The sequence below is a fragment of the Sturnira hondurensis genome, unplaced genomic scaffold (assembly GCF_014824575.4).
Source record: "Sturnira hondurensis isolate 20B ecotype Veracruz unplaced genomic scaffold, ASM1482457v3 Scaffold0020374, whole genome shotgun sequence".
NCBI classification, from domain to species: Eukaryota; Metazoa; Chordata; class Mammalia; order Chiroptera; family Phyllostomidae; genus Sturnira; species Sturnira hondurensis.
In genome coordinates, this window is record NW_028093005.1 from 1,239,855 (window position 1) to 1,260,919 (window position 21,065).

The 21,065-nt window shown below is 47.8% G+C and overlaps 1 protein-coding gene across 2 annotated transcripts; it reads right to left on the minus strand.

Moving 5' to 3' along the window:
* Positions 1-348: 348 nt before the first annotated feature.
* On the minus strand, positions 349-20,989 carry CUNH17orf100 (chromosome unknown C17orf100 homolog). 2 transcript variants are annotated; one of them, XM_037029553.1, is made up of 3 exons: positions 19,961-20,989; positions 797-949; positions 349-764 (listed from the first exon to the last, which is right to left on the minus strand). In XM_037029553.1, exon 1 carries the CDS (start codon positions 20,671-20,673, stop codon positions 20,281-20,283), a length of 393 nt encoding a protein of 130 aa, XP_036885448.1. In that variant the 5' UTR covers positions 20,674-20,989; the 3' UTR covers positions 349-764; positions 797-949; positions 19,961-20,280. The 2 variants fall into 2 exon arrangements, with proteins under 2 accessions (XP_036885448.1, XP_036885447.1); XM_037029552.1 differs by lacking the exons at positions 349-764; positions 797-949 and adding an exon at positions 15,144-15,202.
* Between the last annotated feature and the right edge of the window lie 76 nt (positions 20,990-21,065).

The following is a 21,065-nucleotide window of genomic DNA, read 5'->3' on the forward strand; positions in this document are numbered from 1 at the left end:
CCTAGGCGTAGGAATCTAAACTAAGGGGAAATCAAACCGTGGACAAAGATCTGTATTTAAAAGTCGTTTACTTCAATGTGTTTTTATGCTCTTGAAAAACTTAAAAATAAAATGCCCGACATTTAGGTAACAGTAAATATTTATGGTGTGTCCACTCAAAACACTCCTATGCAGTCACGAGAAGTGTTTATGAAGAACATTTTATTATGTTGACAATGCTTATAATTTAATTTTAAGTGAATAAAGCAGATACAATTTATATATACTACAGATCTCAAGGATTATATTTTCTTAATTGTCTTCTGTATTTTCCCAATATTTTAGAATAGGCATGCACTACTTTTTAATAATTTTTAAAAGAGCTGAGTGTTAAAAACAGTATAAATAACACGAGAGGACAGAACTCGACGTCTGACTTTAACAGCTGAGGGGACCGAGAGATGACAGCGGAGGCTCCTGCCAAAGTGACGGGACACATCACATACAGCACCTGCAGGCAGCGACTGCCAGTCACAGGGTGCCCCCAGGGCATCTGCAAAGACGCTCCCTGAAGCAAGCTGCCTTCCCCAGTGCCTAAGAACCTTCAGTGCCATTGGGAGCGGGGCGGGGTGCCAGCCCCGCGCTGTCCCTGCCACACCATGGGGCGCTGGCGGCCACCCATCCACCTGGGTTGGCTGCATTTTCCGCCTGAGAGGTGAGCTCTTCCCGCCACCTCAGGCAAGGAGCAGGGAGAGAGGCCGAGCTGCTGTCATCACTGTGGGCCTCTCTGCTGTCCACGAGTCTGAAGTCGGGGGACCTCTGCGTCCCCAACTGCCAGGACATGCAGGTACATGTGACAGGTCCACTTGTTCTCAGGGTGAAGAGCCTGGACACTTCACTGGAGAAGTCACTGAGGGACAGCCTGCTCACTCCCAGCCATTTCTCAGGAGGTCAGCCCAGATAAGGCCACCTGGAGAAATAAAAAGAAGCTCTTGATGGGCCCCTGGTGGAAAGAAGGGCCCCCATGAGTTCAGTGTGAGAGAGAGGCCTTAGAGGCCTTAGAGGCCCATGGCCGGGGGTCCAGGTCTAGCCAGCCCGTGTCAGGGCCTGTCCAGGCCTCCCACGAACCAGCCACATGCCTGCCCAGTGAGAAACCAGAGGGAGTCAGGAATCGGAAGTGGAAAGACCACAGCAGATGACACACAGCACAAGGCAGGGAGGTGGAAAGAGAGGCAGACTGAGACCCGGGGTTGCCTGGCAGGGAGGCCACCACCAAGGGCGCACTCCTGGGAGGAGATCAGCACTGAGGACACGCTCCTCCTGGCTGTCATCAGGGAAACGCACCTTAGAGGAGCCAGAGGTGCCGTGCACCCACTGAAGTAGCACACATCAACAAAGGATAACGTCTCCCATGGCTGAGGCTGTGGGAGCGCCAGCTTAAACACTCTGCTCGGGCCCCATCAATCAGCACAGCCTTCTGGGGGAAAATTTGGGCAACACAGCTCCGGTGCTATTAAAACGTCCATCTCTGTTTCCGTGGTCATTCCCTTCCTGGGAACGTGCTGCAAGGAAATGGCTGACTGGAAAAATGGCAGGTCTGTAGGTAAAACATGATGTGTGCACTGCTATCCCTTACGTCCAAAGTGCGAAGTTAGGGTGCCGTGAATATCTTAAAATAGAAAATATGAAGACTAAACAATAACATTTATGGATACTGATACATGTAAATAAGCAGAAAATAAAACTATCCGTATGAAAATGAGTAATTACATCCATCAGCTGCCGGGAGCGGGGGCAGCCCCACCCTGCGGGTCCCTGGTTCCCGGCTGCCACACAGACACTGCTGTCCTCCCCAGGGACCTGCCCTGCTGCTGCCGTCTGAAACTCTCTGACCAAGAAGCCTAATCCACAGACCTCAGACTGCGGGGAGAGACCGCCTCAGTGAGCCTGTTCACCTGGGCAGCTCACACTGGTGGCCTGGGGAGTACAGGTGATGCCTGCTGGGTCACTTCAATGTCATACCTCGAGGAGCCACGCCAGAACAGATATGGAAGGGTAGGGGAGGATGAGGTCCTCACTTAAGGAAAGGGATAAAGTGATTTTCCAGGCTTTGAAATATCTTGCTATTTGTAAGCAAAGAAATCTGCTTAAGCCAGCTGAAGTCTGGACTCCCAGCTGGAGCATCATGGGAGCACAGCAACTTAGAAAGGACTGGAGGCAAAGGCAGGCAGAACTGCGGGGTCACCCCTCCTGGCCTGCCCCATGGGAGGCCCAGATCTGAATCTGAACTCGAATCATCCAGTTCTCCATCTTCCCCTAGCTCCCAGCGGCCATCACAGAGGCTGGCAGTGAGTGAGAACTCAGTAAGTTGTGGGTGAATGAGAAGAAAGTGAAAAGAACTCGCAGTCTGTGAATGAGCATGTGTCACCAAACAATCTGCCTCTATTCAAAGCCTGTCTGGTTTTCCAAATGTGCCCTTAATGTGCTCCAGAGAAACTGCGTCCCTTGTGCCTGCCCTGCTTACTGCCAGGGGACGCCCTGCCTTACGGAGCCGAGAACGGTCAGTGACCATGCCCGTGTCCAGACAGACCTGACCTTGTTCGTTCAGCCCTGCATCATTACTGAGCACAAAGAGGCTTTATCACAGCCCCTGCCCTTGATGTGCTTTCAGTCTCGTGGGACAGACAGGAGTACACAAGGGGGAGTAACTCAAGGAGCAGCCACACTGGTGCTGGGAAGAGAGGCTGCAGTGGTGAGGGGTGAGAACACCCAGGAAGTGGGCTCAAGACGGGGTGCAAGGCTCCTTGGGGAGGTAAAAATGGAGCAGGGCCTTGAAGACAGGAAGGATTTTACCTGGCAGAAGAACATCAGAGGGTGGGGCATGTACACGGAAACCACCCAGCCCTCCCCAGCTCCCACCCGCGAGCCTGCGGCCTCTGGCGGCTCAGCACTGCTGGCCTGCCCGGATGGACGCAGATTTGCCCAAATCTTTGAGGGAAAAATAAGGATGTGCATTACCCATGCCTCTAATGATTACATAATCCCATGTATAATGTGCACAAAAATGTAGGTGCGCATCACACACCACAAACTAGGGTACTATGGAAACGAGGTGACCAAGCAAACCATCACAAAACATCTGGGGAAGAGCACTGTAGTCAGCACACAGGGAAGGCAAAGGCCATAAGGCAGGAACAAACTTGGCCTATTTAAGGATTAACACCAAGGCCAGCAAGGTGGAAAAGAAACCAGGGTGGGGCAAGGCAGGGGAGTGGTAGGAGATGGGATCTGAGAGGTGGCGGGAAGCCCAGGGAAATTACAGCAGGTCTTAACACCACAGCCAGGCTCCTGCCTTGAATGTCAGGGCTGGACCCAGGCCCTGAACACTCCATGTGCTTGGCTGGGTGCCGGGGCATGCCACACCCACACCCAGAGGTGCCCATGGGTCAGACAAGCACAACGGACAAGCCACGACTGGTGCGCCATCCTCCCAGACCACCGGATCCAGCCACCGCTTCTTAGGCTTCGCCCACATCCAGTGCTCCGCTCTCCTCCTCCTGCTCCTCCATGCAGCGGGGCTGGAGTACCAGCATAATCTGAAACCAGGTCATGGGAAGTGTGCTGTTCCCCAGCGAGCCCAAGCAGGATGTGGCTGGGGCACTGCGTGCCCAGAGGGATCTGGTGGCGGATGATGCCAGAGAATTGAAAGCCAACCGACCTGTAGTGTAGGAGGCACAGAAGCACCGAAAAGGCTTGAGGAAGTGGGGAGGGAAGAGTGAAATGTTTGAGGAACAGAATCATGGTAGCATTTTGGAGACGGGTCCGGAGAGAGGAAAGGAGACCAGGCAGAGAGACAGTGCGACTCTGAACTAGGGCACTGCCTGTGGGCTGGTTTCAAGAGACAAAGCAGATAGACCCACTACACTGACGAGTACTGGGGGGCGGGGGGGGGCAATCGTGAGAAAGAAGTCTAAGGTAATGGCGGTTTCTACCAGGCAACTGGGCAGACGGCATTACTCACTGAGGAAAAGCAGGCAGAGGTGTGTAGGAAGGACAAGGTCATGGCAGGGAGCAGAGGACAGGAGGCAGATGGGCCGGTTTTGGACACTGAAAAGAAAGTGAATCTAGGCCATGGAGGAACGTCAGCATTCAGGTAGCAGCTGGCACCGTGAGTGCTGGGCAGGCAAAGTGAAGAGGAGGCTGGGAAAGAATTCTGGGGGCCACTGACACCAGGGGGCTTGGGGTGGGGGAAGACATGGGGAAAGGAGACAGGGCACAGAGTGCAGGCTCACAGAAACCAACGAAGAGAAAATTTCGAGGGGATGGTTCCGGGTTTCAAATGCTACAGAAGGGTCAGGGAGGACGGGGAGTGTGAAAAGGCCACTGGATTTAACACCGGGAGTAGCAGGAAGAGACCCCGGGAAGGACAGATTTGGTGCAGCTAGGCTGCAGGGGTAGGAAAAGACTATCAGGAAGGGGAAGTTTAAGCAGTGAGTGCAGACAGCTCTTTGAGGAAGTCTGGGAGAGAATAAAATAAGATGAACCATAGCCCAGGGCTGGAGTGGGGTGGGATGGGAAAGGGGAGGTCAGGTTTGGGAACAGGGGAGATGCGACATCTTTGTTGACTTGGGCAAGGGAGCAGGAGAGGGAGAGGTGCCCCATGGACTTCCCACTTCTTTCTTGCCCCACCCCAAACCTCAGGCTTCCTGGGACCCCCAGTGCCCTCCTGCCTGACAGGCATCTCTTCCCAAGTGGCTGTGTGGCCTCCCTCTGTCCTTGCTGAGGGGCACAGAGCTCACTGCTGTGTGGCAGGCAGGCAGGCAGGCAGCCCCATCTACCAGGGGACCAGCTCAGCTACTGAAAAAGCTTTTCTTGGAGATCTGACACAGATGTGACATCGTTTTGGAACTGCAATGGGGCCAAGCTTTCTGTGTTTGCCTATAGATCTTATAATAAATGCTTAAAATGCTTCCTTCTGTTGGGCCCAAATGCATCTCCTTATAGCTTTTTACCCTTTGATTCCTGTTCTGCTCTCGAGGCCTCTGACAAAGGCAGCCCTTTAGGCAGCAGAAGGAAGTGGCGCCCACCTTGTTTCCCTGTCCTGGGCCTGAACACGCCCTGCTCTTCTGATGGTCTCCAGGACTTCTCCGGAACACACTGTGGCCACACTACCCTTTGAAACAGATACATTACTAACAGATACGTGTTCCTCTCCTGCCAGCAGGAGCCAGTGGTTAAGAGCCAGCCTGCGTTTGAATCCTGGCTCTGCTTCGACCTAGCTGTTGAGCTGCTTCCTGGGTAAGTCACTTAGCTTCTCTCTGGCCCAAGGTCCTGCCCTTCCTCAGCAAGCTGTGAGGCTTGTGCGAGTTAGAACACGTAGAGTGCTTCAGTGTCAAAGGGAAAGTCAGTGCTCAGTGTGTGTTTACTGCTCTCAGATATCGAAGCTCCTTTTGGAAGGGAATATAAAACACAAGAATCCGCCCTTGGGTCAACTTGGGCACGATTTTCTGAGACGACCCTGGCTCGGGCACACAGGACCTTGGTCTGAGAAAAACAAGACCCCTGAAGTCTCCCCAGGGCGGTGACAGTCCTGAGACCAGAATCCAGTCCGGGGACAAAGAATGGCAAGCGGCTGCAGCAGAGCCACCCAGAGAGGGCCTCTTGGGACCTGGCACCCCCGCAGGCAAGTGGGCTGGTTCTCTTACCAACGGCGGCCTGACGCCTCTGTCCTGCTTGGCGCCAGGCCTAGGTGCCTGCCCTTCCAAGCCCGGCCTTTGCCGCTGTGTGAGGACTGCCTGACCTCTGCTGTCCACTGCCTGTCACAGCACAGACTCGGAGATGGCCACCGACTGAGGGCACCAGAGAGGGAGGAGACCTCAGAGGTGCACTTCTGCCCAACTTTTTTAAACAGCGACTCCCAACATTAAAGTATTTTACATGTGACTGTACACGTAATTTCACAAGGCAATTCTTCCCATTAATGTGTATGAGCACATTATGTGTCCTGTACTTTTCTATTTCATTTCAGGAAAAAGAAACATGCTAACTGCATGGATGTCACAGCCCCAGGTTTTCTCCTGAAGTCCACAAGACACCAGTTCACGTCACCAAACTATGCTCCGCTTTCCCCAGCTCCAGTCAGTGTGCACCATGCCACTGGCAAACCTTTGGCCTCTTTAAAAGCTCACTGTGTATATTTTCCCTTTAAATAAACTCACTCAAACATTTTTAAATACCCATCACAGCTTAAGTAAAATACTAGTGAAATTACAAGCTGAAAGGGCTAGCTGCATTGTTTTCCCAATACACACTGAATAAAGTCCAAACTATCAAAATAAAATCCATTCCCATGCCCTCTAAAATGACCTTGCACGCCAGCAGTGTCTGCGTGCCTAATTTTGGGAATCGCAGGTCTGGAGATTAGTTCAAACATCTCATGTTATTGCGGGGCCCGTGAGGCCCAGAGAGTTGAATTCACTTATCTGAGGTCTAACTGGTCACTCAATGGGAAGGACTGTGTTATCTGGTCACAGGAGAGAAAAAAGGAACTTTATCTCTAGGCCGCCACTGGCCAAATGCTGCGCTGGGTCTCCAGCCTGCCAGTCCCACCACTTCCGGAGGGAAGCCCCACCCCAACTCTCACTGAGACTCTCACCTCTCACCGAGCCAGGCTGTCGGTTCACAGCGAGCCACCGTAAGACCTCCGTAGGTCTGAGACACCCTCATTTTTTGAAGTCCTGATCCATGTCATATAAATATGACAGGGTGTCCACACTGGCGCTTACTAATTTCAGTTCGTTTTTTAAAAAATATTTGTGTGTTGGACTTCCACCAAGATGGAGGCATAGGTGGAAACACTGTGCCTTCTCCCACAACCAAGTTTGAATAAAACAAAGGTTTGGAGAAACAAAGACACAACCAAAGGACAGAAAATTGAATTATACGGAAGTCCGACTACATCTAACCGTTCAACGGGGACGGTAAGAGGGGCGGAGCCAGCAGCGAGCAGGGTCGGGCAGGACAGGGCACCTGACCCAGGCACGCAGGCAGACGAGAACCAGCTGGGGTGCGGGGCAGACCGAGGGCGCATATTCGCGCACAGTGAGACAGACCATGCAGGCCCCAGGGGGCGAGGGCTGACGGCGGTGGCACACTCGCGAGCAGTGGGACGAAACGCATGGGCCAGGTGACAGCAGCAACTGTGGCACCGGTGAGGGCCGCGGCAGGCGGCGGACAGGACGCCATAGTCCCTCTTTGACCCCGCCTCCACATACAGCGTCACAACCCAGCGACTTAGTTGCCCTTCGGCACCGGTGAGAGCCATTGTCGCTCTTTGACCCCGCCCCCACATACAACGTCACAACCCAGCGACTTAGTTGCCCTGTTCTAGTGAACATTTTAGGGCTCTGATCCTGCTATGGAACAGGCACGAACAACCCGAAAGATGGCACAAGAAGAACTCAAAGTCCAAGAGCCAATAACTCTCAGCGACCAAGAAATTGCCAGCCTCTCAGAAGCACAATTCAGGACACTATTTATCAGGATGCTCACAGAACTGGTAGATTATAGTCACAAATTAGAGGAACAAAGTCACAAATTAGAGGAATATATGAAGGCTAAACTAATTGAAATGAAGGGAGATGCACAGGAAACCAATAGTGATGGAAAGGAAACGGGGACTCAAATCAATGGAATGGACCAGAAGGAAGAACAAAACATCCCACCAGAAAGGAATGAAGAAATGAGAATTCAAAAAAATGAGGAGAGGCTTAGGAACCTCCAGGACATCTTTAAACGTTCCAACATCCGAATTATAGGGGTACCAGAAGGGGGAAAGAAACAGCCACGAGTGGAAAACATATTTGAACAAATAATAAAGGAGAACTTCCCCAGTCTGGCAAAGGAAATAGACTTCCAGGAAATCCAGGAAGCTCAGAGAGTGCCAAAGAAGTTGGACCCAAGAAGGAACACACCAAGGCACATCATAATTACATTAGCCAAGACCAAAATGAAGGAGAGAATCCTAGAAGCATCAAGGGATAAGGGGACAGTCACCTACAAAGGAGTACCCATCAGACTGTCAGCGGATTTCTCAAAAGAGACCTTCCAGGCAAGAAGGGGCTGGAAAGAAGTATTCCAAGTCATGAAATCCAAAGACCTACAGCCAAGAATGCTTTATCCAGCAAAACTTTCATTTAGAATGGAAGGACAGATAAAGTGCTTCTCAGATAAGGTCAAGTTCAAGGAGTTCATTATTACCAAGCCCTTATTATATGAAATGCTAAAGGGACTTATTTAAGAAAAAGAAGATGAAAAATATGAACAGTGAAAGGACAGCAAACTCACAGCTATTAACAACCACACCTAAAACAAAAGCAAACCAAGAGGACAGCTAGATCAGGAGTGGAACCATAGAAATGAAGAACACATGGAGGGTTAGAAACAGGGGAGTGGGAGGGGGAGAAGGGGGGAGAAGGCACAGAAAATAGCATAGATGGTAGGTAGAAAATAGATAGGGGGGAGGGTGAGAATAGTGGGGGAAATATAGAATCCAAAGAACTTGATACACGTGGTTATAAACTAAGGGGGGCAGAATGGTGGGGGAGGGAGGGATTGAAGGGGGGGAATAGAACAACTGTAATGGTATAATCAATAAAATATATTAAAAAATAAAATAAAAAAAATATTTGTGCGTTGAGCAGATGAATTTTCTAATCTTCACCCGCTCTTGGAGGCCCATACAGAGTTTGCAGGCCCTTGGGTTACACCCTGCAGTGCCTGATGGACGAATGACGTGGGCCGGGTAAACGAGCCTGATCTACGAAGACGAGCTGAAGGGCGATTCCACGCGCACACCCTCCCCCAGTCTCTGGTGGGGAGTGTGTTCAGGCCCTGGACACTTGAGGCACGACGTTCCAGTGTGAAATGCCAGTGTGAAATGCCGGCTGCTCTGCAGAATGCTGGGGGTGGGGCCACGTCAGGTCGGCTGCAGGCCGTGTGGCTGACAAGGTGCTCTCACTCTGGGCCTCTGGTTTCTCATTAGTAAAACAAAGGTATATATTAGAATAGATTGATGATTTGCAAAGATTTTATTTGAGCATCAGGGCCCTTTCGCAAATGAAATCTCATTATCAGGCCCAAAGCAGACCTGCCCCGCAATGGACAAAGCTCCGACCAGCCCTGAGAACCTAACTGATGTGCAGGCAGGGATGTGGAGATATCCAGGAGGTCACCTGGGCCTCTGCCAAGACGGAGCGTCTCCTGCTGCCAAGGGTGGGTCCTCAGGGCCCCGATATGCTCCAGACCCTGACCAGACCTGAGCTAGAAGGAACAGCACAATAATTTTCAAACCTCTGTGGCGGTTGCGCACAGTCAAAAACAAAGTTTACATCAAGACAGAGTACACAGGTGCTGAAATGTAAGTGTTCACGAACTATACCTTTGTACTGTAAAAGAAAATACTGTCCAATACTTGGGCTGGTTGGGGATGCTTGGGAATGTAATCCACCAACCTCTTCTTGGGAATCAAATATATTTCTGATAAAACACTTCAGCAATTTTCTGATGAATTTAAGTGGGAATAAGACCTCTGAGAAACCACTTACATGTGCATTCAGCTAATGTCAACTTCGGGAGGGACCCAATGGCCTTTAGCTATCTTTTAATAAACCTAGTAATTCTGAACAGAACTCTCTTCTTGTACCCAGTCTGACAATGGCTATATAGCCATTCTCTCTTCCTACACAATGTCCTTACCAATAGATACTTGCTGAATCGTCCAGGGAGAAGCCGTAGGACCCTTGCTGTGAGACTGTAAGTAAAACTTTGACATGTAGTTATAAATTGCCTGAAGCTTCTTCCTTCCTCCTTCCATTCATTACCTTAATGGTGTGATGCACTCTGACATTTTCTGTTGTATTTTATTTTATAAATGCTAATTGTGATCCACTAAATTAATTTCACCAGTTTTTATGGTTTTGATTGAAAGCTTAAAAACCACGGGGTGGGGCAGCAGTCTATTAAGACCGAAGGACATTGCTGCTCATATGAAATGAAACCGGAGGAGGCAACCGGGTGAGGCGAAGGCCACAGAGTGCTTACTTTTCCCGTGTACCTGGCACATGCCAGTTCAGTAACTGTCTTCTGAAACTTAAAAAAATAATATTTTAAAAAGGGAGCAAGCCACAAACTAAGAATATGTTTGCAATGCAAGTAAGAATTTGGGATTTAGAATTTGTGTTTAGAACATTTAAAGGACTCAAATATCAAGAAGAAAAAGACAAGAGAGAAGAAAAATGTGCAAAGGGTGTGAACAGGCAATTTCAGAGAAGCTGACAGAAAGCGGCTCTACCTTGCTAGTAGACAGGAGAAGGGGGGGAATGGAATTACTAATGCTGAGAAACTGAGGAAGAGCCTCCTTGGAGGTGGAACCAGACCTCTGAGAAGGAAGTGGGGTGCAGCGAAGCTGGTTCTTTGAGGAATGCCCATGCCCCTTACAAATAAAAACTCCTCCCAGAATAGGGAGCATCTGAAGACTAAGGAAACAATAATCTTCCTATTTAAAAACCAGACCAGATGGGAGGTTCTGGATTTAGGACATGTTGGACTTTTCAACCCGACTTCCTTTTATTAGCCTAGAAAAACCGTGGGCAAGGGTGAGGTGTTGCTGGTGGGATGCTCACATAAACCATGAGGCAGGAAGCCCACAGAGAGCAGACAGGAAGGAGTCCCATCCCCTCCTCCAGCCGGGAGGGCTCCCTCCTGGGCCCCTTCCTGGCAGAGTGCCACAGGGGTCCAGGTGGCAATGAGGAAACGTGGCTTGTGGAGCCATGGCCTCTGCCACAAAGTGGAGTATATGAGAAAGACTTGGAGGCAAGGGACAAAAGCATAACTGCCACAGCCTGTCACATCGGCTAAATTCCACAGCAAAAGAAGAACACAGTTGCTTCTAACACAATGCAACTATTCCACACAGAAAGGTGCTATTACTCTCTTGCCAAGAAAGGGGCACAACGTCTCAAGAGTCATTGTGTGACTCTCAGAGAGTCATTCATCTCCATATTCTGTTATCTAAAGACTAAACTGTCAAGTTAATATCCAATGAAACATACAAATTAATGAGGCAGTCCTGCCAGGGTAGAGTGGAGGGGTCGAATTAACCCTCCTGACTGAGCTAACTAAAGTAACAGACCAAGGTGAGCCCCACAGTTGCCCCAGCTTACTGCCCAGAGGGAGCTTGGAGGTTACAGTGTAGGAAGGGGGACCCGGGCAGAGCCCAGAGTCTCCCTGAGTTCAGAACACAGCGCCGGGGTCCAGTGAGCACCAGGCACTGGCAGGGCAGCACACAAACCTGAGAAGGCTGCACAGGGAGAACTGGCGATGAGCAGAGGCTGCCCCTGAGTATGCAGCAGAGTGCTGATCGCCACCTGCACGTGGGGGCAGGAAAAGAAAAACCCGGGAGGAGGGGGAACAATCTCCAAAGCTCACATAATGCTGAACGCTGGGCCTATTCCCACCAGTCAAGGTACAAGGAACGTGAAGAAGACACCACAAAGGCTCATCATAATTCAATTGCTTAAAACTAATGATAAACAGATATATTAAAATGAGTCATATAGAGTACTTCCGAGAAGATAGAGGCGTGGGTAGGAACACTGTGCCTTCTCCCACAACCAATTTGAATACAACAAAGGTTTGGAGAACAAAGACGCAGCCAAAGAACAGAAAATTGAACTATACGGAAGTCCAACAACAACGACCGGTTCAACCGGGACCCGTAAGAGGGGTGGAGTCAGCAGTGCAGCAGGGTCGGGGCGGGAAGGATCCCCCAACCCCAGGCCCCCAGGCAGCTCAGAGTCGGGCTGACTCAGTGAGGGCTCAGGGCAGCGGGCTGGCTGTGGTCACACATTTGCGCACAGATAAACCAGCAGAGGAGTGAGCAGTGAGACGGACTGCGCAGGCCCCAGCGGGCGAACCCAGCGGCAGGCTGACCACAGTTGCACATTTGCGTGCAGTGGGACAGACCGCGGGGGTCCGCGGTGGCGGCAGGAGGCAGCAGAGGGGGCCCGCCATTGCTTTCCTTTGGCCCCGCCCCCACATACAGCGTCACAACCCAGCAACTGAGTGGCCTGGCCCTGGTGAACACCTAGGGCTCCGCTCCTCATACGAAACAGGCATGAACAGTCCAAAACATGGCTCAAGAAGAACTCAAAGCCCCAGAGCCAATAACTCTAAGCAACCAGGAAATAGTGAACCTCTCAGATACACAATTCAAGACACTGGTGATCAGGATGCTCACAGAACTGGTTGATTTTACTCACAAATTAGAGGAACATATGAAGGCTAAACTAATTGAAATGAAGGGAAATGCACAGGAAGCCAATAGTGATGGAAATGAAACTGGGACTCAAATCAATGGAGTGGACCAGAAGGAAAAACAAAACATCCAACCAGAAAAGAATGAAGAAACAAGAATCAAAAAAAATGAGGAGAGGCTTAGGAACCTCCACGACATCTTTAAACTTTCCAACATCCAAATTATAGGGGTACCAGAAGGGGAAGAGGAACAACCATGAGTGGAAAACTTATTTGAACAAATAATAAAGGAGAACTTCCCCAGTCTGGCAAAGGAAATAGACTTCCAGGAAATCCAGGAAGCTCAGAGAGTCCCAAAGAAGTTGGACCCAAGAAGGAACACACCAAGGCACATCATAATTACATTAGCCAAGATTAAAATGAAGGAGAGAATCCTAGAAGCAGCAAGAGATAAGGGGACAGTCACCTACAAAGGAGTACCCATCAGACTGTCAGCGGATTTCTCAAAAGAGACCTTACAGGCAAGAAGGGGCTGGAAAGAAGTATTCCAAGTCATGAAATCCAAAGACCTACAGCCAAGATTGCTTTATCCAGCAAAACTTTCATTTAGAATGGAAGGACAGATAAAGTGCTTCTCAGATAAGGTCAAGTTCAAGGAGTTCATCATCACCAAGCCCTTATTATATGAAATGCTAAAGGGACTTATATAAGAAAAAGAAGATGAAAAATATGAACAGTGAAAGGACAGCAAACTCACAGTTATTAACAACCACACCTAAAACAAAAGCAAACCAAGAGGACAGCTAGATCAGGAGTGGAACCATAGAAATGGAGATCACATGGAGGGTTAGTAACAGGGGAGTGGGAGGAGGAGAAGCGGGGAGAAGGCACAGAAAATAAGTAGCATAGACAGTAGGTAAAAAATAGATAGGGGGGAGGGCAAGAATAGTGGGGGAAATATAGAATCTAAAGAACCTGAGACACGTGGTCATAAACTAAAGGGGGGAAGGGTGGAGGAGGGGGTGTGCAGGGTGGAGGGGAATGAAGAGGGGAATAGAACAACTGTAATGGTATAATCAATAAAATATATTAAAAAAAGAAGAAAAAGGAGTCATACAGAAGCCTTTGTACACGGGGGCAAAGATTAGGATAGAGCAAGATCTCTTGTTGGAGTAATGCAAGTCAGAGGCAATGAAATGAACAGTTTTGAAGTATGGGAAGAAAAACAACATAACAATTCTTTACCGCTCCCCCCCCCCAAATTCATCAGAAATGATGGCAAAATCAAGACTTTATTGAACTTAAAAAAAATTGAAAGAATTCATCACCAGCAAACCTACACTAGAAGAAATGATTAGAAAGTCTTTTAAGCCCTGGCTGGTGTGGCTCAGCGGATTGAGTGCTGACCTGTGAACCAAAGGGTCACCAGTTCAATTCCCAGTCAGTGTACATGTCTGGGTCGTGGGCCAGGTCCCCAGCAGCGGGCATGTGAGAGGCAAGCACACGTTCATGTTTCTCTTCCTCACTTCCCCTTTCTAAAAATAAATAAATAAAACCTCAAAAATAAAATAAAATGAAGAAAGTCTTTTAAGCAGAAGGAAAATGCTACCAGATAAAAATCTGGATCTACATAAAGAGATGAAGAGCACAAAATTGCTAACTACGTGAACACATATAAAGGGCTTTAAAAAAGTTATTTAACTCTTTGATTGAGCATGGGCCTGCGAACTAAAGGACTGCAGTTCGATTCCCAGTCAGGGCACATGCCTGGGTTGTAGGCCAGTTCCCAGCAGAGGACACACGAGAGGCAACCATATGTTGATACTTCTCTCCCTCTCTCCTACCCTTCCCCTCGAAAGATAAGTAACATCTTTAAAAAAGTTATTTAAATTTCTTTAAAAACTAATCAACTATTTAGAGCAAATATGCTAACAGTGTATTGAGGGGTTTATAACATATGAGTAAGTATGTCATATGATGCATGATATAATTGAATACGAATGTTGACACATCATACGACATGTGAGTATCAATTATATGACGACAACAGCAAAAAGGCTAGGAAAAACGGAAGTGTGCTCCTGTAAGTGTAAGTGTGCTCTTTACTGGACGCCAAGTAGTGTCACATCAGGTGAAGGCAGAACAGGGTAAGTTAAACGCGTAAACTGTAAACCTCAATGAAATTGCTAAAAGTCACAGAAAGAGTAAAGAAGCCAACAAAGGTGAAATAAATCATTAAAAATATTAAGCTAATACAAAAGAAAACAGGAAAAAAGGGAACACTAACCAGAGGGAATAAATAGGAAACAAACAGCTAGATGGCAGGTGAGCCCAGCCATGTCAATAATGACAGAATATACAAACTATCTAGACATTCCCATGTTAGCAAAAACTATTAGCTTGGATTTAAAAAACACCAAGATCCAACTATATAATGCAACACACCTATTTTACATGTAAAGCTACAAATAGGTTGAAAGTAAAAGGGTAGGAAATGGTGTACCATCCTAATAATAATAAAAAAGCTGAAGAAGCTATATTAATATCAAAGAGAATAGATCTCAGAGCAAAGAATATTACTGGGGATAAAGAAAATTGTTTCATGATAAAGGGGCCAATTTATCAAGCAGACACGACGATGCTAAATGTTTACGCACCTAACAGCAGAGCTTCGAAACAGCAATGAGATGTTCGGAGCCTCACAGGTGTTCCACATCAATGTTCCTTCTTTCTTTTTTTCTTTTTTCTTTTTAGTATTATCTATCATGCTCACTGAAATTTAAATGTAAGGACACCATACCTACCTTTATGTGGTCATCAAAGGAATCATTCTGGCAGGAAGTAAATAATGGTGGCAAGTTACTTTGGCTTCTATGGACTTCAGGTTTTCCATCTGTACCACGGTCAGCTGTTTTGAAAAACAAAACAGTTTTAAACAGTGAATTTTTTTCTCCAGGCCAATGGCATGTGGAACCCACGTAAGCATGTAGAGCCACAGAGGTTGGGTCAAGTGTCCAGGCCTTGGGCACTTGTACTAGCCATGCTGGACGGGAGCAGCAGCAAGGACAGAGGACCGGGAATCCTGGAAGGTCTCAATGAAAACTTGAGCCAAACACCTCGCTGGTTGGGCTCTTAATTCTTCCCCTGGCTTGTGTGATGTAGGGAAGGAGTATTCTATTAAAGACATTCTTTTACTCTAAGTATTTTCAACAACTAATGACAAACACATATAGATTTTTGTAACCTGCCCTCAGCTTACATATAAATGAATGGATTATGAGGAGAAAGGCAACAAGTGAAGGCAAGTTGAAGATATTTTCTAGCTCAACAAATCAAAGGGATCAGTAGATGGAGCCCTGAGAGGCCTTCCTTGCTGGCAGTGGAGGGGACAGCCTCGCTCCTGCTCTTTCTCATGCAAGTGCTCAGCATTATAGACCACGTCACAGATGCGACAGCACTGTGCCCCCTGGAAGCCTCCCAGAACAGACGATGGGGGGGGAGGTGCTGACACACGATATGGGCAGTGTGCACTTATAATACGCAGCAGCTACATTAAAATTATGACAGCTACAAGCTTCTTTAATACACGGGGTCATTTCAAAGCTGTGGAATCTGATGTGTAAAACAGTACATATGGCAAATATCCCGTCAACATCCTTTTCTTCATGTCTCTATTCTTTTTGACACTTTCCTGCCCTGTGTATACCCCTTTGGATTTCAGCTCTGAAACGCAGATAAATGAATTAGGAGGAAGAAACCTTGGTAAAGCCCTTCTCACAAAACAAAATTAACAAAAAAAAAAAAAAGAAGGGACCACAATTCTATCTCCTCCCAAGAGAAATCNAAAGCTGTGGAATCTGATGTGTAAAACAGTACATATGGCAAATATCCCGTCAACATCCTTTTCTTCATGTCTCTATTCTTTTTGACACTTTCCTGCCCTGTGTATACCCCTTTGGATTTCAGCTCTGAAACGCGGATAAATGAATTAGGAGGAAGAAACCTTGGTAAAGCCCTTCTCACAAAACAAAATTAACAAAAAAAAAAAAAAAAGAAGGGACCACAATTCTATCTCCTCCCAAGAGAAATCAGCCACCTCAAAACCAAGTGTCTGGCTTTTTCACAGTAACCTTCCAACCAGTCCTGTGGGAACCACCAAGACGGGGACCAAAGCAGTTAATATGGAAAAGTCTAGAAGGGTAAACTCTGAGTTGCTGACATTATTTCCAGAGGATGAGAATGGAAAGGAACGATGACAAATTATTAATTTTTCTTTATACACCTTTGAATTATTTCACTTGTTACATTAAGCACATATCCATTTTGTAATAGACACTAGTAAAGAACACTGATAAGGAAAGCAACTACCTTATTCACTTAAAAAACACTGATTAAGAGAGTGTTTGTATACAATGCACATGGTCTGTGACATTAAAAGCAATTAGTAAGCTCACCAAAGATTAAGATTCCGAAGTTTAATGATCAGTTTACAGCAGAAGCTGGTACGACGCAGCGGCATGAGGGTGACCTCTGGGGTTTATGGCACTCCTCCGGTTTGGGTCCCTAGTCCACCGGGCAGCCCAGTGCCTTGCCCTGCAATTAAATGACGTAACGTGGGCACTGACTTAGCACGGCATCTGGGAACAGCAAGAACTCCACTCACAAAAAGGCCCCACAGATTCAAGGTCAACTACAACTTGTGCTTTCCTCCTGGGGTAAATATCACATAAGTTATTGAAAGCAGAGCTGTAAGGTCCCCTTGAAGAGCAGAATATCCCTCAACTCTGAAAGCCTCTGCCCTGACATGTGACCCTGGTCACTGCCCCTAAGCCTCTCCCACAGCATAATCCTATGATTAGTGGGGTGCTTCCTCCAATGGATCATGCTTTAGCTTTCTAAGCTGCTAGAACCTTCAGGGTTTTTCACCCTTGGTGCTGTTGGTATCTCGGGCCCAGTGACTCTTTGTTGTCAGGGGCTGCTGGGTTAGGGACAACCTGCGCATGGTAGGGTGTTTAGTGACATACACCATACACTAAACTGCTCACGCCAAAGCTTCACCCACTAGACGCCAGCAGCATCCAACCCCCCCAGTAGTGACAAAAATGCCAAGGGCCCCTGGGGGGCAAACTTTCCCCCAGTTTAGAACCACTGTTACCGATCAGTTCAGCTGTTCCTCAGCCATCCCATAAGAACCTGGGGCCAGGACTATTCATTAATATCAACGCACCCCACCTGCCACAAAAACCCAAAACTTGAACTTTTGAACTTTAAGACCTTTTTCCCAGGAGCCATGTAATGTTACCTGTGGAAGTCAAGTTTTCTGAAACACTTGTCTAACATTTTAATGCAAATTCTCACTTACTGGTGGCATGGACTATAGGCAAGAAAAAACTAGGTAGGTCAAGCTGGGCCCTGTGGGGATGAGAGGGAGGAAAGGGGTGTTCAGCCTGCTGGTGCTCCCTGAAGAGCAAGATCTCTCATTCATTTACGCAGCATAAAACGAGTGAGATGGACTAGCAGGTGATACTGGCTTACTCGTATGGCTTTAAATATGATTTTAAAATGACCCCATATTTTATATTCCCAGTTCTCAATGTCTCCATTTTGGTATTGTTCAAGAATTTCAAACTCAGCATGGCCAGAACTGAACTGATTTGTCCTCCTAAACCTCAGCTTTCACTAGTATTTCTCGAAAATGGCCATACCACCATATGCCAAATTGTTCAAGCCAACGTTGAGGTCATCCTTGATGACCTTGATGAACTGGTTGATTTTGGTTACAAATTAGATGAAAAAATGAAGGCTACACTAAGTGAAATGAAGGAAGATGCACAGTGAACCAATAGTGAACCAAAAAAATCTGGGACTCAAATCAATGGAGTGGAACAGAAGGTAGAAAGAAACAACCAAACAGAAAAGAATGAAGAAACAAGAATTCCAAAAAATGAGGAGAGGCTTAGGAACCTCCACGACATCTTTAAATGTTTCAACATCCGAATTATAGGGGGTACCAAAAGGAGAAAAGAAACAGCCACAAGTGGAAGACTTATTTGAACAAATAATAAAGAAGAACTTCCCCAGTCTGGCAAAGGAAATAGACTTCCAGGAAATCCAGGAAGCTCAGAGAGTTCCAAAGAAGTTGGACCCAAGGAGGAACACACCAAGGCACATCATAATTACATTAGCCAAGATTAAAATGAAGGAGAGAATTCTAGAAGCAGCAAGAGATAAGGGGACAGTCACCTACAAAGGAATTTCCATCAGGCTGTCAGCGGATTTCTCAAAAGAGACCTTCCAGGCAAGAAGGAGCTGGAAAGAAGTATTCCAAGTCTTGAAACTCAGAGACCTACAGCCAAGATTCTCTATCCAGCAAAGCTTTCATTTAGAATGGAAGAGTAGATAAAGTGCTTCTCAGATAAAGTCAAATTCAAGGAGTTCATCATCCCCAAGCCCTTATTATATGAAATGTTAAAAGGACTTATCTAAGATCAAAATATGAAGAGTGAAAGGACAGCAAACTCACAGTTATTAACAGCCACACCTAAAACAAAAGCAAACTAAGCAGATAGCTAAAACAAGAGCAGAGCCACAGAAATGGAGATCACATGGAGGGTTAGCAACAGGGGAGTGAGAGAAGAGGGGAGAAGTTACAGAGAATAAGTAGCATAGGCGGTGGGGAGAAAATAGGAGAAAATGTAGAAGCTAAAGAAGCTAAAGGGGGAGAACATGGAAGGGGGGGTGTGCAGGGTGGAGGGGAATGAAGGGGAGGAAATGGGACAACTATAATGGCATTATCAATAAAATATATCTTAAAAATATATAAACTGCATCATTTCACTTCCCTGCTGACACACTCTCCAATGTGTCCCCATGGACCTTAGAATAAAACCCAAGCTCCTTGCCCATGGCTTACCTCTATGATGGGGCTCCCGCCTACCTCTCTAACATCCTCTCTTCCATATGATGGCTCTCCCTCACTACAGTCCAGTCACACAGGTCTTCTCTCTGCTCCTTTACACAACCCAGTTTGATCTCATCCACTCTTTGCACTTGCTGTTCTCTCTGCCTAGAATGCGCTCTTTCCAGATCTTTGCATGGCTCACTGTTCATGCGAACACACCTCAGCTCAAATGACGCTTATGCAGCAAGGCCATCCCTGACCACCCCTTACCTTCATTTTCTATCATATTACCTTCATGATGCTAATCACAATAGAAAACTGTCTTTTCATTTGGTGTCTACCTCTTCACCAGAGTGTAAACTCCTCAAGAGCCGGGCCCTGTCCAGCTCCCTTGTTCACTGCTGTAGACCAAGTGCTAGAATCCCATCTGGAATAGAGTAGGTGCTCCAAAATTCCTCCCCTCCACCTCTTCAAATATCAGGTCAGGTTTCCCTTCTAAGATTATTCTTGATTGTTGGTATTGTTGACCTTCATTTTAAACTACAATGACCTATGTTAAAAAGTGTGTGGCTGGGGGTACCATGTACAGAACTTAGTATAAAGAAAATAATTGCTTATTTTGAAACACAAAGACCAATTAATTAATTAATGAAAGTCTGTTCCTTGCCTCTCGGGTTTTTAGCAGGCATATAATCATACCACTGGTCATCCTTTCAGTTTGCTACCTGCCCCCAAGCAGTGAAGGGTCATGAATCTCAAACTCACCTGGCTCAGAGGTTCAAACAGCCTATTTGTCCATCAACTCAACTTATACAGTGCCGTGGACTTGAAAACCTTTTGTGCTTGTGCTGGCGTCAAGTTAGAATAGTTGCCTGGGTTAAAGGCAGCATGATCCAGGGTGCAGCATGGTCAATAAATGTTGGCTGATTCCCCAAACCATAACTTGGTGGTTTCTTACACTGATTTTTGGCTGTTTCCATGAAAGGAAAGATGATTGGTCCACCTGGCAGCTGGGTGGCTGCAAACTGGAGGCAATGTCGTCCTGGCTGAAGGCCACGGCCCCTTTGTGGCCTTTGGGAAGCATTTCATCGAGCCATTTTTACATTCTGGCTGGTTGCCGGCTTGTCCCTCCGGGGAGGGCTCTCTACACGGTGCAGAGACGTCTCCACTCGCAGGGTAGAGGCCTTGACGTGGCGGGAGGACGTTTCTGTGCGCTGCGAGGAGGTTTCCATGTGGGACGTTTCTGTGCGCTGGGAGGACACCTCGAGGACGCGAGGGAGCCGCTTCCCAGAGGGGGACTGGGAGAGCCCCTCACTACGGCGCTGGGAGGTCTCCACCTGCCGAGAACTCGTGCGTACTAGCCGGGAGGAGGTCTCCAGTCGGTGAGAGGAGGTCTCCACGTGGACTGTCGACGTCTCCTTGTAGTGAACGTTCTCCACTCGGGGCGAAGCGGGCTTCCCCCGAAAGGGTGAAGCCATTCTATGAATGTAACGGGGCCAAAGAGGCCTGAGGAGGCCCCACAGCTCAACACTCCCCGATAGTCTAGCCTCCGGGTTACATCACAGGGGAAGGAATGATGTCATAATGGCGTGTTACGTCACCGCAAGCACAAGGGTGGACGGACGTGCCCGGACACGATGATGTGCAGGCACCGAAGACCCGTGGGGACTTTTTTCTCCCTTGCAAATACGCGGCCCTGTCACCCAACTCCGTAGGCTCGGCACCACGCCCTCGCTTTTTGAAAGCCAGGGAGGGCGGAGAAGGGGTTGAGTCCAGGCTGAGCCCAGGCTGAGCCCACGTTGGCCAGGGAATGGGCGGAGCCTCACGCCCCAAAGCCAGGCTGTGCCCGCCTTCGCATCCCACACTGCCT